This window comes from Chaetura pelagica, unplaced genomic scaffold (assembly GCF_000747805.2).
Source record: "Chaetura pelagica isolate M959 unplaced genomic scaffold, ChaPel_1.0 scaffold585, whole genome shotgun sequence".
NCBI classification, from domain to species: domain Eukaryota; kingdom Metazoa; phylum Chordata; class Aves; order Apodiformes; family Apodidae; genus Chaetura; species Chaetura pelagica.
The window spans coordinates 245,275-262,116 of NW_009953404.1; the positions used below are offsets into that span (position 1 = coordinate 245,275).

Below are 16,842 nucleotides of genomic sequence, written 5' to 3' on the forward strand. Positions count from 1 at the left end.
CACCACTGCCTCCTGAAGGCTGACAACCATGGACCATCACTGTGCAGTAGAGAAGCAGCACACAAAACATAATGAGCCAAGACAGAATGTGCTGGTAGTAACTCACCCACTCCATCCATCTCTTAAGCCTCAAAACCAAACCACACTCTCCAAAAAACCCAACATCCTCTCATCTTAAAAATCTAATAAATAAGCCTGCAGAGTGGTAAAACATCAAGTTCATCTACCACACACAACAGGAGCATCTTGGGAACCTACTGATACATAACTGAGGTCTTCTAACTTCACAGTATCAGATTTGTGGAAACAAGAGAGGTACCAACAAACTCAGTTCACGAGACCTGGATCTATGAATTTACAGGAAGAGCTGTGGTATGACTGAGACTATCCACTGGGAAATGAAGGGAATCCTGCCCTGCTACCTTCTTCCACAGATCTTTAAGCCACAGAGTGTTTCCACAGCACATCTAGTGTCTCCAAGAGCCATCTTCTGTCAGTAAACGCAAGAACTAGTCAAATAGGATCCTAAGAAGATAAGAAGTGACTGCCACGCTGTGGAGGAACATGCAAATAGATGTGGCTGCAAGCTGAGAGTGGATTAACCAGAATATGTAACCTGCTTTCCTCTAAGTGGCTCACTGCACTCTGACACACAGCACAGACTGTTCTGCTACACTCAGTTGTGTCCAACATCTGGGCAGCAACTTAAAGAAAAAAATCTAGAAACCAAACCCAAATATTTAGAGGCAAAAAAATGGTATAAGCAAAGGAAGAGCTGAAGTACAATTTAGCTCAGGTGCTCTGCAGTCACCTACAAACCTGACTTGGATTTGCAGGAAAACATCCAGGATGTAACAACTAAACCATACTAGAGTAACTCAAAAGCGAAGCCACTTCATATCAGACCTTCTTCAATTTCTTCAGTTAGATTTGCTACATTTCAAGAAGAGCAGCACTTCTGTACCTCTTCTATCTGGTCTACTAGTGCCTGCAGGAAAGACATAAAGTTGAAACAAGACCTCATTTATATTCTCAGCAGACTTTAATTTCAATGTGCTGTGGAACTAAAAGGAAGCCATCTTCTCAGGGACAGAACATACAATTCAATTTTGTTCTGAAAAGTGCAGGCAGGATTAATGCCCATCATTGTGCAGCACGTTCTGGGGAATGACAAACGCCCTCCCCACTGCTCTGCCAATGTGCTTCAATCCAGAAACAAAACTATTACATCTCAGACACGTAACTCAAAGCTTGAATGGTTTTAATGTTGGGGTGGGGGAGAGAGCAAGGATGCTGGAATACCTAATCCAGGTTCAAACTTTAGCTTTTCGTGTGGTTTTGTAGGCCAACTGAGCAGTGCATGTAGTCAAGCTCCTGGTGATGAAATTTGAGACCTGCCAACTCATTTCACATACAGTATATAAGAAAAAGGTCTTAAGACTAAAGTAGTTTTCATCTGCACTTTTAATGTCATCAAATAAAGAGAAAACTGCTACCTTGAAAAAAATAGCAGTCAAGACCTACTTGAGAAAAAAAAAATCATGTTACTGAATATTCATGCACAGGGTAGAAGAATAACAGTAGGGAAGAATCCATAAATCTTCTCAAATGATACCTGGAACACAACAGTTTGAAAACAGAGATGTCTGTTAATTTTTTTCAGTCCATTCAAATTTCCTCTCAGAGCCAAAATGGCTCTAATTTACCTGTTTGATGTATTAATCACATAAAGCCACTGGTCAGATTTCAAAGCAAGTGGCTGAGAGTTGATAAGAAGGGAAAATATTAAGTCAAAGATGGAAGATTAAGAAGGTGCTCATTCAAGTCCTTGCTATTTATAATTACTCCCTGAAGGGACACAATATTTCAAGTACAGCCTCTTGAGGCAAGAAATAATCTGTAAAGTCACCAGGCAAAGCTTTTAGAAAAACACCCAGGGAAGAGGCAGGGAAGCTCCTTGGGCACGTTACATATGATACATGTACACAAACCCCTGAAACTCCTCTGGCCTGCACGGAGTTACCACAGAAATGAATTTGTCTGGAGGACTAATGTTTGTGAGAGATGAAGCAGTGTTCAGAAAAATAAACAAGTCAGGCAAGGAGCTGTTTTCCTCAGCAGGGCTGCCCTGGGAAAGCAGATGCTTGACAGAAACTCCCAGTAGCTCCAGCAGCTCTTACTCCTTTGCACAGCACCTGAAGAAGTCTTCAGTTCTGGTGCATCAGGTTTTTCCCTGCTCCCAGGTGTAGTTAGCAGGGAAAGGGCTTAGTTCTGTACTCACAGAGCTACTGTGGGAAGTCCCCTACAAAAAAAATAATAACCCCCCAAACCTCAACTATGAGGTTTTGTTTCTTAATGGATTTGTCAGGAGCCAGAACTAGGATATCTTTCGGAATAAATTTCAGCTCTCTCCTACCACATGGCATGTACTATCCCTACAGTGTAAAAGAAGAGAAATTATTCAAAATTATTTAAATCACTGATTCCAATCACAATTTAAATCAGTGAAGAGAAAAACAAATTTAAATTGATTTTAATCCTCCTTTTCCTTTGTACTTAGGTTATTTTCTGGAAGAGAAATTAATTATTAGCATCTGATAACTACCAAGAAATGTCTGATTTGCAGTAGATTATGAACTTTATAATCAGGACTTTTTATCAGCCCAAACAATTCACAATACACACATATTTGTAAATGCAAATCTTCTTGCAGACTACTGGCATTTTTAAATGGTTGTTGACACCAAGGAGAGTGTAGGCAGTGCTGTGTGAGATCACTTCAAACACCTTTAAGCTGGTGCTTGGCAAGGACAAAATGTGACAGTTTAAATTCCTTTTCTGCTCCTGTGCCACTTGGAATGACTGATACAAAACTTATTTGAATCTCAATCAGAAAAATACATTGTACAACACAGAAACCTTCTGTCTTTCTACCTCTTTTTTCCCCCCCTTCCCAGGTCTTTTCCTCTGCTAGAAGGACTCCATTTTTACTTTAATTCTTAAGTGCTTGTTTTTAATTGTCAGTATTTGCTTTCTAATTTGTGCACATCCCCACGGGAAGTACTCAGAGTGGATCTCCTGAGACACTGGGCTGTCTCAGGGAATTTGGCAGAGTTTTCCCACTGCTACTATGAGGAATGTAGCTTTCCTGGTGGTAGCCCCCGGGCAGGCTCCTGAAACTGATGCTGTTTTGATGTTGTGCCATTTATACATGCTCAGATCTGCTTCAGACACCACTCTGGTTAAAACACTAATTGCTTTAACTAGCACCTCAGTGCTACTGCTTCAATGGGTGGAGCTGGCCTAGGGAGAGCTATGGCAGGAATTCTTAGTAAGCAAGCAAGTAAAAACTGGAAGTATTTATTCAAAGGTTTTCAGGAATGTTCTTTGTCCACCTAGCACCTCACCCCCTGAATTTCAAGAAAACATCATGTAGAACAATGCTCAACACTTCTGAAAAATCACATGGGTTTCAAGTTTATGAAAACACTTGACTTTATGCTTTTACTCCCTAATTTCTACCTACAAATTTATTGTGTCCATTGATTACTAGGAAATTTACTTATTATTTCTTAGGTTTGACCCAATGCATTATGTTGCATATACATTCATAAAAGTGGAAACATACATACAGGAGGTCTGTTATGAAAAACTGGTAAATCTTCCTCCCTTCCCAGTATTTTTAATGTGAAATACCATGAAAAGGGGGAAAAAATGGCAAATGGCAGCGGACATATGAATGTGCCAAAGAGCCTCTATGGGCTCCAGATCCAGACAGGGTGACTAACACCCCTGCCTTTTATTACTTAGACTATAAGTTATTTCTAACAATCCAACACCCTCTCCATCACACTTGTCTACTGTTTTCCTGTGCTCTTTAGTTCAGACTATGAACAATGATCAAAAATCTTATTTCCAGCCTAAATCTATTTATGGTATGTTTATACTCACTTGTTCTCACGCCAACATTGTCTATTAGCTTAAATACCTCTTCTCCCCTGGCATTTACAATCCCTGAAGTACTCACACAACAATCATCTCCCCCTTCAACTTGTTGTGCCAGGCTGAACAAGACATGTTCTTCTACTCTCTGCTATTAAACATCACATTTTAAATACTACATGTGGTTTTGAAGCAGTAACAGGGACATAAAAAAAATCAACAGCCCAGAGAAGGTGAGCAGGAGACTTCATTCAAATTTCTCAAAATGCATGACATAGTGCATCAAGTGTATTTATGATATTAAGGGACAGATCTGGAATAACAAAAGGAAGTGCTTATCTACACAGAGCTTTATTAAACTGCAAGGGACACTGCTACAGGACACTACAGAGGTAATAAAGATCAACAGGTCCCACAAATTATTATGTAAATTCAGAGGGAAAAATTGTAGCAGGGCACACTAAGCCTGAAAGATGAAGATACAATCTTCTAGCCTAAGTGGGATGAGAAGGACAGGAAAGATCACTGTATGTCTGCTTTGGTCTTAAAATTCCTAATAGCTGGGACTGACCACCACCAGAAAGAGGACAAAGTGCTACAAGGACTATTTGGCCTGATAGGGCACAACAAGCTGAGCCTTTCCTCAACCAAACTGAACAACTTTTTTGCTCTGTCTCCCACAGATCAGCTCCTATGAGTTAATCCTTTTTTTTTCAGGTACACAGATGTATTTGTAAAATGTTGCAAAAAGTTTTCTGGTAAAAATAATGGAGTAAAAATCAAACTGCTGTAAGATAGAAGTTGCTAATGATTGAAATTAGATGCTGCCTGTGACAGGAAAATGGAGTAAAAACCCAGAAGGTCCCTTTCAACTCCATGCCTGCCCACCTCCACTCCCCAGCCTAAAAAACAACTGCAAACAAACCAGGCTGAGAGATGTCTCTTTTTTATCACTTCTTCTTCCTGGTTCTCATGCACTGATATGTAGCTCTAAACATCATTTGCATTGCCAATTACAGGGAAGGTAATCCAATTAAAACTTCAGTTTGTGGCCTTTACTAATTAATAGTACTCCTTTAAATAAGGGTATTGCCACTTCCTTATTGTACTTTTCAAGTATCTTCTCTCAAAGTCAACAGCTAAAAATTACATGGAAAAGTATATGAAAAGGCATCAGAATAACAGCCCCACATACTGCAGCATTGTTAACCAGAGACTGAAAATTACAGCTTCATTTCCTGCTCACAGCCAGACCCATATATATTTGGACACTTGTTATCATTACAAATGCAGTGGCTATAGGATTGTGCCAGGTAAGGGAGATGAGAATCTGGCTCACACTTTGCATTTCTAACTCTTCACAGAGCAAGAGAGTCCAAACGTATTTTAGTTCTTTATAGCTGCTCTTCATAGACAGCAAAAGATCTTGATCACAATAAAAACAGAAGGCACTGCCACAGAGTGTAATTACATGCTACTATAGCTGACTGTTGTCTTCCAGAAATAGGAAATGGTTTGAAAAATTCATCATTTCTGCTTGGGCCATACTCTGAGTTCCTTAAATAAAATGCTACCCCTAATCCCTGGGCAGATAAAATGGGAACTCTGGTATTGTAGGGCTGAGCAGTTCTTGAGAGTGGGCTTCAAGATTAGGCCTGATGGTAGTCAGCTTTCTGCCCTAGTACTCAGCAACATGTCACCTAGTAGAAAGTCAGGTTTAGGCCCTGCTCCCTTTTCACACCACCCAGAAGTTCACATCTCAGGGATGGGGAAGCAGTTAGCTTGGCAGGATTATTTCTCACTCCTCTTTAGTCACATAAAACCCAAACATTTCCAGGCAGCACACGGACTTCTTCCTTTGGGACAGCACATCAGCTTTGGAAAAACCCCCCAGATAACCCTCAGCACTGCACCAAATGAGGACAACTTATTGGTGCACACCCCCTCCAGCAAAGTAACAGGGCTGGGGGTTACACAGCACAGCTGCATCCCTGCTCAGCAGCCAGCTGGGAACAATGTGCTGTCTGGTTGGGAGGTACACGACCTGTCAGGCAGCCATCAGGACAAGTGGGTTTCAAATATCCACTCGGTCCCACATTCCTGATTCCTTGAAGAGGCCTAAATTAGGATCATTGTGCATATCCTAGGATCCTTGGCAAAGTCAAACGCTTTGGTAAATGAATCACTATCAAACAGAGACTTCTTTTGAAAATGGACTGTTTTCTCTTACTCTATAGTTAAAAGAGTAAGGGAAGTTCCTGCTTCTTCTGAAAGACCATTTGAAAGAAAAAAAAAAGGTGCCTACTGGAGTGTAATCATTGTGCTAAGCCATTATCAATGAATTAGAAGTAAAAAAGATTCCAAAAAGCTCCTTAAAAATCAGTGGCTATGATCTAGAAAAGGCACCTGTGAAACACATGCCGCTTCTCTACTACCATAAACAGTTCATATATTTCACTATGACCTGCTGAATGTGACACAGATAAACACTCATTTCACCTCACAGCCTCCCGGGATGGGAGGCACCATCTCCATTCAGAAAAGCTCAGAGAGCAGCCGTGTGCCATTCACCTCCTGCAACACCAGGAGGCTGCAGCAGAGCTGGGAACAGAACACAAACCCTTGCCTACCATTTTGTACATTAACCACAAGATCATCAAATGTCACCCATTCATTTTATCTGCTCACAAAAACGTTTTTCATCATTACTTCTGTTGCTTTTCTCAGTGAGTAATTTATTTTTTTTTTGACAGTGAACTGCAGTGTAACTGACAGCCCCAAATGCCTTTAGAACAGGGAGACAGGAGGGATGCAGCTCAATGGGGCCACAACATCTGGATGGGTCTTCCACGTCCTTCGTTAAATGTCTTGTCCATTAAACCTTCCCCACTGTGAACTGTGATTTAAGGTGACTGAACATGTTTCTTCCCTAAACCCTAGAATTTCACAGTCTTCAAGCAACTGTTTTGCAGTACAGAACACTGCATACTGCTGGCACATCACACTAGCAACACATTAAAGAAACTGTGACTGTATTTTAAAGGGAAATATTATTTGCTGCTTCAAAAATCACTCAGATTATCAAAGGCACATTCCTTCAAAAGCAAGTGAACATCATTATTCCCACCCTTCCACCACCTGGGCTATTCCCTGTCCTTACTCCAGGGATCTTTTGCTTTAATAAGAGTTCTATCCCCACTCCATCCCTTCTTAGTACTTGCCTCTCTCCTCATCTTGCACTCACCATTTCTAGTCTCTTCCCCTCCTTTCTTTACAGTAATTTCCATTTTCTTTGAAATGTTTTGGCATTTAATGCTGGCTTTATTCTTCCTTCTCCATCTGCTGCTCTTGTCTTTCTAAATCTCTTCTGGAGCCTTCTCTTGGGAGAAAGCAAGAGCCACATTTTCCATTTATTGCCTCCTCTTTCTGGATTTCAGTTCCCTTCTTTTTCTGTGCAGACTTGGAATCAGACAATCCTGCTCTCCCTGGAAGCTGATATCATATCACCAGCTATCATATCTTCTTACCAGCCCCACAATAGCTGGTACTATGCTGTATGGCATCTGCCACTCTCTTTAAACACCAGTATCTCATGAAAGGCACTGGGAAGCATTTGGCATCTCTCCTATATACTGAAAGAGCAACACTACAGAAAAGAAAACTACCAGCAGGTTTTACTGTCTTGTGCTCAACATTAATTGGAATCTTCTGGCCATGGAGACTTGCTCCACCAGCTACAATTCCATTTTAAAGGAGTTTGCCTCTCCCTAAGGGCTTTCTCTTCTCTGTCAAATCTTTTATTTTATTTCATGATCAGGACTTAGAGGGAACAAAGGAGAAACAACCAAGCTTATCTACTAACAGTGCTTTTATACACATCTCCACTATATTGTCTTTCCAACATATTTTAATTTGGGACTCAAGGGCTTAACTCCAAAGATGTGTCTTCCTAGCCTGTTCACTTGGCCTCTGTTCCCAGGCAAGGGAAATAGCTGTAACATGTAAGATGACATGGACACCTGCCAATTAGAAGCACAACAACAAATTCCTTTTGGGAAACATTCAACCCTATCTGTATGTGTACCTTTTAACTAAAGAACAACACAAACTGATCACAGATTAAGCAAAGCAAACATCAAGAGAATGGTGAAAGGATTTCTTCCTTGGAAATTAAAAAAAAACAAAACAAACTGTGAAAGTTTTCCTCATAGTAGTTATTAGCTGATGTGTTTAATTGTTATTGTACCTCAGCACTGAGAGTGATGCCTACTAAAAGCATTTTGGTTTTAGAAAGGCTAAAATAAAATAAGCACAAGAAATGTAAAAAAAAAAATCTTACTGCCAGCAAAGATGATTTTACAAAGAGGGATAAGATTTAAGTCACAAAAAAATACAAATCTTTTAGTTACAGTTATGTTGCCAATGCACAGAAAAAAAAAGACATGAACCATTTACCAAGGATTCCAAAATATAGTTAGCAAGAACGTTAGTGAATGCCAAAGCTTGTCAGAGCCTCAAAACATTAAGATCCTCACTTTTTCTACAAGCTCAAAAGATACAGCACTAGAGTCAGGTGTTTCTTGGAGCTTTTTTATGTTTCACACACCTGTTTCCCTGTAGTCACAGAGATTCTGCTTTATTCAATGCCTAGAGTATACCTGACTGATGAATGAACAGAGCTAACAAAGCAGTGGAGACTCCAACATCTATTCCTCTCAAGATTTTTCACTGTTGTTTTAAACAAATAGATTTTAAACACAAAGCAGATTCCCGTGGATTTCTTACAAACTAAAAAGGAAATATGCTCTTAACAAGACACAGCTTATCTAAAATGTGCTCAGCTAAAACCCAAAAAGAAACCAAGCAGGAACATGATGTGCTCATTCTGCCCCACTCTCCTCCAAGCAGCTTGATGTTCATGGTCTACTTCCCACCTAGAACCAGCAAATTCATATGGCTACAAGGGATCATATTCAAAAGCCATGACAAGTGCACCAGCCCAACAGTAAGAACAGGGAAAATAAATCACTCAGCTAATTACTTGAAAGTGATGTGCAATGACAACAACAACAGATTTTCAGATAGAAGCCTGATTTAAGCTGACCGACCCTTTCAGCATTTCTCAAGAAATTATGTATTATAAAACTAATTCAGTGAAAAATGAAAGTAAAAATAGAAGTGATGAGACATCTTCTAAACAAGCAAAGCATGCTGAATAACTGGAGTGTGGTAAAACATACCACTGTTATAAATAACAGCCAGCCTTTTGACATTATTCTTTAGTTAATTATTTCAAATTCTTTATAAGTGCTAATGAAGCAAGCCTTATAGTTCTGCAAGGTGAAGAGAATTACTCCCATATATAGGAGGAAAAATGAAGATACAGGGGCAGAAATTACCCTCCAATGTTAGTGACACATTAGTACAGAGAATTCAGGATGTGTCATAGTGTCAGATAAAAAAACATTCTCTCATCCAGGTGAGAAATGACCAATCTGTAAGACTTACACATCAATTAATTTCACACAAAATGTTGCATCAACATTTTTAGGTTCATTATCTCATCCAGGTGAGAAATGACCTATCTGTAAGACTTACACATCAATTAATTCCACACAAAATGTTGCATCAACATTTTTAGGTTTCACAATGACTAGTAAATGACCAAGACATACTGAAGTTTTATACAGCTCCATAAGGTCCAAACAAAATTTTTAATGATTTCTCCCTGCTGAGGCACTTTTATGTTCTGCTTCAACACCCAATCATAACATCATTAAAAAAAAACATTTGATGTTAAAAATGTGAGCAGCTGCTCAAGTATCATGTACAGTATGTTGTCAGATTCTAGATAAATAAATACCATGACCTAGCACAATAGTCATTAGGGAGTAACTGTGTCTCATTACCTTTGTGGTCTTCTTGGGCCAGCTGACCACAGGGACACCCGAAATGGCAAGATTTTGGTCATCATCAGCATGTTCCTTCAGTATGTTCTGTTGCAAATGAAAAGGCTTTTATTAACCAGGGAAATATTTGTCCAAATGAACAGTGGAGAGTTTCAGAAGACAATACTTCACTCTGTTAAGAGTGACAAGATCTCTGCAAGTTACTTTTGCTTCCATACACCCAATTTACACTGAAACTCTTGCACCTGTCATTAAAATCCAAGATGTGACGTTTTTTGCAAAATATACAACAAAATCAGCCATGAATCACCTCAATTACAGACTTCTTTAAAATTGCTGCATCCTAAAGACTGCTGTTTCTTCCACTGGTATCAGCCTAATACCAGTATCACCTCTCCCTTTAAACTCCAGCTCATTGACTCCCAAATGGCCCCACCAGTCACCACAACCAACACCTCTCTCCTCATCACATCTATACTAAAGGTCTGCAAAGCATCTAAGCTCTGCCACCATTATTTCTGCAGTCACAGGGCATCAGGGGTGTAGTTTAGAGCAACCCTTTGACCCCTGACCACTCAGGTAAGTCAAGATACAGACGTGTGCACTGTGACCTCTCATCTTTTTGCATGTGGCAGTTCAAGAGCACCTCATCTCCACTGGCCTTCGTTCCACGCTGATGGGCAGGCCAGAGCTTTATGATCTAGTTCACTTTACATGATCGGGTGAAGCATTCAGGTTCCTGAGGGTTCACTAGGAAAAGATCTGACTCTAAACAGCACAGTATGAAGGAAAAAGATTCGTCTCCCCTCCCTTCCACCCCCACCAAATCCTTTTGCTTTGATGCACTGTCCTAGAAATTTCCTGAGTGGGTTGCACTGGCTCACCCAGCTCCTACCGCTGTGAATCACTCCCCTGACCATGTAACTCAGACGTGGGGAAAAATCACAGAATGGTTTGGGTTGGAAAGGACCTAGAAGATCATCTAGTTCCAGCCCCTCTGCATAGGCAGGAACACCTTCCACTAGACCAGGTTGCTGAAAGCACCATCCAACTAGGGATGGGGCAGCCTCAACCTCCCTGAGCAACCTGGGCCAGTGTCTCACCACTCTAACAGTAAAAAATTTCTTCCTAATATCTAACCTAAATCTCCCTCTTCCAGTTTACAACCATTACCTCATGTCCTGTCACTACACACCGTGGTAAAAAGTCCCTTCCCAGCTTTCCTGTAGCCCCTTCAGGTACTGGAAGGTGCTCTAAGGTCTCCCTGGAGCCTTCTCCTTTCCAGGCTGAACAGCCCCAACTCTCTCAGCCTGTTTTCACAGCAGAGCTGCTCCAGCTCTCTGATCATCTTTGTGGCCTCCTCTGGACTTGCTCCAAGAGCTCTATATCCTTCCTGTGGTGGGCTCCAGAACTGGACTCTCCAAGTCTTCTCAACTGTGCAGCTGGGGATAGTCCACACTCACTTCCCTTGACTCTCTATGTACTTATTAGCCCCAAGAGCCTGAGCAGGCAGACTAGCATCTAACTAAGGTCTGGATGAGTGTCCCTGGGGCTGGTTTACCCTCCCTGGGGCTGGATTCCCCTCCCTGGAGCTCAGGCTGGATTCAGCTCGATTCCCCAGCCTGTGCTTAAATGAGAGATGCTTCACTAATAGACATGACAGCACCAGCACAGTGCTGCTCCTTCAGCTACAATCACACCAGTAAGGCTGCTTTTGATACTAGTTAGTTTTGGTAGTCCAAAAGCAGCACCAATGACCAACACAAGCAATACCAGTACAAGCCTAGTTTCATCAGCCTGGCACTACTGTGGCTGTGCTCAGAGAGACCTGACAACTTTTACACACAGACTAGTCATTGGCAAATGAACTCCTGGCTGAGCCAAGGGTAAGTGAGCACCTCTCTTCTCACGTCCTTTTTATTTTGAGAGTGTGACCATTGCATTAACTGAGCTGTGACCACATTCAGAAAGTTAGTTTTCAGTCTAAAAATGGAGTGGAGAGCTCTTTTGTGTTCTCTTGCAAAACCAACATTTTCCAGACCAAGGCAGCAGCTTGAGAGCCATATAAACAAAGGACAAATTAATCCCTCTTTACTCTGCTGCTGTTAGATTTGAAAGCTTATAAGACAGAAAACCTTAACATTTCCACTAACGACTGTCAGAGACACTGAGTTCAATAGAAAGCAGAGAATATTCCAAGAACTTGGCAGGATAATGAAGATTTCTTGTTATCATATGTACCACGTGAAAATATTCCCCAAGAAATGTAAAACTGTTGCAGTTTATCATCTCAGCCAGCTAAAAACAATGGATGTCTGAGCAGCAGAACCATAACCAAGCCACGTTTGCACTGACTGCAGTGTCAAGTGTCAGCATCCAACAGGCTGGAGGAGGGAGACTTCTGTTCACCTGCTTAAAAAAAACAAAAAACAAAAACAAACAAAAAATCCACACCAAAAAAACTCAAACAGAAAAACGAAGATAAAGAAAAGCCATGGGGCTCCACTTAGACAACACGATACTCATCCAGCACAAGGCTGCCTGATTCATTACACTTGAAGGTGGTGACAACAGCAGGTATGAAGGAAAGAAACTGATTAAGCATGTAAGAATACAGCTTAGCCATTAATTTCAAAAGCACAGCAAGGAATAACTCCCTTGAATTGCATTTAGTAGAGGGAGGTTTTTTTCCTGTCATCAGAATGAGAACGGGGTAAGATTTCTTGGCAAGAAAAAGTAAGAACATATTTCAGAAGATATCATCTGTCTTGCACAAGAATCTTCTCCTGCTGCCAAAGAGTTGCAGATATTTGACAAACTCTCTTCTTCAAACTGAGTTTCTTCTGCCCTAATGGACTTCCACAGCCTCTTCAGAAGAAGGGCAGCATTTTTGCTTTGAAGTGGGCAAGGTGTGTGGCATTACGATGAGGCAGATCACACAATCCTGTTCCCCAGGAGCTGCAGAGGCATCACCATCCTGCTGGTAACAACAGAAACCTGGTGTGCTGAAGTCAGAGGCTACAGGCAGACAAGGATCACTGGCAGAGTGTTTCATGTGGGATGCACACTGTCACAATCAAAAGTCTGCCCAACTTTACCTGTCCTGTGATGTGGCTTGCAAAGTACACCAAGGAGTAAGATGGTTACCTCTCTATTCTCTTCTTCATACATAAGTCCACTCCAGTTGTCTCTTTAGTAGACCAACATGTTATTTGGTAGCTAAATATGAAGTGGAGAAGCCACACAATCAAACTCTTCCAATCCCCAAGGCCACCATCTAATTAAAATTACTTTTCAGTGATTTTTTTTCCTCCTTCTCTTCCTCATCAGTGTAGGTACTTTTCAAACAGTTCAGGTGCTACTTAATTTTTAAATTGGGAGCAGTTGTTGCACTGTTTCGTATTTCATTTCAGGGCATATATATATGGAAAACAAGGTGTGACTGCACACTGTGTGTGTCTCCAACACTAACACCAACAGCAAGGATGTGGGGCCAACAGCTGCTGTGTCTTCTAGCTGCTCACCCTGCCAACAGCTACACTGCCAAGCCTTCTGTCCTTCTGCAACCTGGGTCAGCTGAGCACTCTCAGGGAGAGTCTGTTGATCTGTACAACAGTTTCTCCTCACATTTGCTGCACATACACCTCCCAGAGCCCAGCCCCAGACATTTGGATACAGAGCATTGCATCTCCTCAGCCCACTGCTCAGATGCCATCTGCTATGGAGGGGAGGCTGCTGTCAGCAAACCCTTGTCTGGAGGCCTCTGAGAAGCTCCTTTGGTGGTCAACACAGGGCTCATGCCATAGTGCCCATACAGCAGAGCTGCAGCCAACACCAACTGAATTCCTTGTTTGAGCTGAGAGAAGAGCTGCCCTGCTCTCCAAGTGAGGCCAGTGCTTTGCTCTGTAAATAAGCCTCCCTTGTGCTGCTGCACTCCATCGATCACGATGATAAATGGGTTCTCAATCTTCAGAGGCACCAGCTTGGCACTTCTGGATTGCTGTGTCCCCACTAGACAGTTGCAGTTAGTTAGGAGCTTAGATGATGTGTAAGGAATTTACACAGGCTTAGTTTAGTTTTAGTCTCTCTTCTCATAAGGAAAATAAATTACTTCAAAGAGTATCACCTACTTGACATTAAATAGCTGTATAGAGCTGTAGTTATATTTACCACTAAGAGCAGTAATCCAGTTGCCCATCCCTTACTGTATTCTTGCTAGGACAGAAAAGCACAGATTCTTTGTGAGTTACCCTGATTTGTTCTGTGAAACTGCACAAAAATGGTTTTCCTCCTCCAGTTTAACTACCCATATCCTGTTTTCTGAAAACATTAATTCTCGTACTGAAGCAGACTTGAATGTCATACTAAAAAGGTTCCTGAGTGTCTTTCATTAAGAAATAAAACTGCTACAATAAACATGGATTTATTTTCTTCAGGAAGGAACTTGTTTCAGACTTTCCAGGCAGAGCAAGAGCTTTCAGATTTTCTGTCAAGTATATTCTTACTATGTATTTGTTAAAACAAACTCTCAAAGGGGTGCAGTAAAAGGGTACTTTTCATAGGGTATACTATAAATACACCACATGCCTGAAAGTCAGGTTCCCCATGAAACAGGCCTTGTGAATATAGTCACAGCACATCTGATCTGCACAATTTCTTCTGCAGGATTCCTGCCTCCATTCAGTCACCCAGATGACTGGTGCTCTGGATATTCACCAGGATGAGGTAAAGGTGCCAGGCTTCTGCTTGCTCTGCTGCTAATGCTATCAGCAAAATCCTCATTATTTTGTGTACAAGCTGGAAAACCAGTAGCAATAAGAGGGAATATGATTTAGTGGTCAAGGAGATAAAAACCATTCTGGAAAAATAGACGGTCTCTCTTCCTCTGTCGTTATGTCTCTATGTGACAGAGGGCAAATCTTTGAATCAAGTTTCCACAAGCAGTCAGGAATTCTATGTTCCTGCTCTTTCTCACATGTGGCTTGGAATCTGGATGCTAAAGATCAGAAGTTCTGCTCTGCAGAAATGTTAAGCAATTACAGTTTACTTGAATGGTATTGAATCTTTTGAGCATATAATTCTTAACTAATGCCAACTTTTCTGAAAATCACCTCTGCAGCATTTAAAACTAGTATCCAAAATATGGTCTCTTTTAGCTTAATTTTTTTGCACATGGCTATGGCCACAGTATCCCTGGGAAGCCCAAGGGAACATTGGTATCCCTATATTCAGCTGGTGGTCTGGACAGTCCCAGGTACCTGACACACACTGAGGGGCAAAGACAGAACAAAGGACTGAAGAGCTGTGTTCTGCACACTGAGCAGTGCAGGAACCCTGCATGGATCACAGTGCTGGATGTATGCTCAAGGGGCTGGAACCAGGCCCCTGGCAGCTTTTCCACCAGCATGCTCTGTCCTTTGCAGGTAGAAGCCCTGACCATGAACTGATTCACTTGTTTCTGATGTTTTCGGGGTTTTTTTTTAAAGCCAAGGAACTAAATAAAAGAAACTCAAAAGAACCTGCACCTAGCAAGTGAATTAGGCAGCTGAGGGGAGTGTTAGGGAGGAAGCAGACTAATGGGGTTCAATAATTTACTATGTTGTATTGACTCCCATTCTCTGAAAATTGAGGGTTGCCCTTCTGTATGGGCTGATATTGTAAAAATAAAATAAATTTTAAAAATTAAAAAATGAGTTAGCATCCTTTTTAAAAGGTCTTGCTCTGACTAATCAGTCACAGGTTCACCAAACATACAGGGGTGATTCCAGAGAAAACAATTCTGCAGCATGCATGATGTTTAGATGTGCTCATGGGCTCTTTACCCAGCAGGGAACCATAAATATCCAGATGTTGGGCTACATCCTGATAGTTACAGTGTGTGCTGGCAAGGAGAGAAAGTTTAGAAGTAGACAGTTATCAAAGGAGATGAAACATCAAGACTGCAAGATGCACAAAATAAACTTGGCAGATGCTCACTTAATACCAATGAAAGCAAAATATCACCAGCAATAGCATGGCTCTTGGGCCTTTTTCTTAAATGTCCATTTCCAGTTCTCCATTTCTGTACCCGGTGAATCCACTGCTCCGGAGAGGAATAAGAAAACATACTCCTGCATGGTGCTTTAAACCAGGTTCTCATGTGGTATCTTGTCATGTTCTAGGAAAATGTCTCACAGTGCATTGAATATGTCGTCCAAAGAGCATGTATGATCATGTTCCGAACATCTGCACTGTTATTTTTAAGTGAAACCTGGTCTGTGCATCCAGCTTGGAAAAGCAACATAACCATTCCTTCTTCACCATAAATTCAAGTCCTGGTCTTGAAGCTTCATTTTGATTTCTAATTAGAAGGTGAGTGATCACCCAGCAAACCAGTGAATCTACAGCCATCACTTTGGGCAAGTGTGGCCACTTTCATATGCAAAGTGGCTGATTTTGCAAGAAGAGTGTTTCTGAGCACTTGTGGTTTACCAAAATGAGTGCTGTGTATCACACTTCCAGGCTCCAAGATTGTGGAATACTGTTCCACTGCACATTGCATATGCTCAGCCTTCTTTATCTGGCTTTGAAGCCTTTTCTAAACAGCTGTTACACTCCTTGCACTAAAAAAGTACAGGCTTCTTTTTTACCATATAAATGTGCAGTTTTCCCCTCAGATTGGGGCTTACACAGCTCTTGTGTATGGAACACATGAAGCTGAAGCACTGCACACAGAAACAGCACCAGGCTAGCAGTCCAAACACAACACCAGGAATCAATACTCCTAGATCCAAATCAGGCCAAATTGCCCTGGTACTGGGACCTGTGGAGGACAGGCTGACAATTTTAGCCTTACTGGACAAGTTCCAGCAAAATGACAAGACTGTGTCACTCTGAGGTTTCTTATAAAAAATAATTAATATGCCCATTTTATACAATGTGAAAACAAGAGACAGAAAAGCTAAGCAAGCAGTCCAAGGGCACATCATGGATCAGAGGCAGGGCTGGGACT

At 41.4% G+C, this 16,842-nt stretch overlaps 1 protein-coding gene across 1 annotated transcript in view; it reads right to left on the bottom strand.

The window, feature by feature from the left end:
- The window catches only part of KDM2B (lysine (K)-specific demethylase 2B), a 112,113-nt gene that overhangs the window by 29,243 nt on the left and 66,028 nt on the right, over window positions 1-16,842 (bottom strand). The window contains exon 12 of the mRNA XM_009998406.1: window positions 9,852-9,938. Coding sequence (XP_009996708.1) covers window positions 9,852-9,938 — 87 coding nt within the window. The remainder of the gene's footprint in view (window positions 1-9,851; window positions 9,939-16,842) is intronic.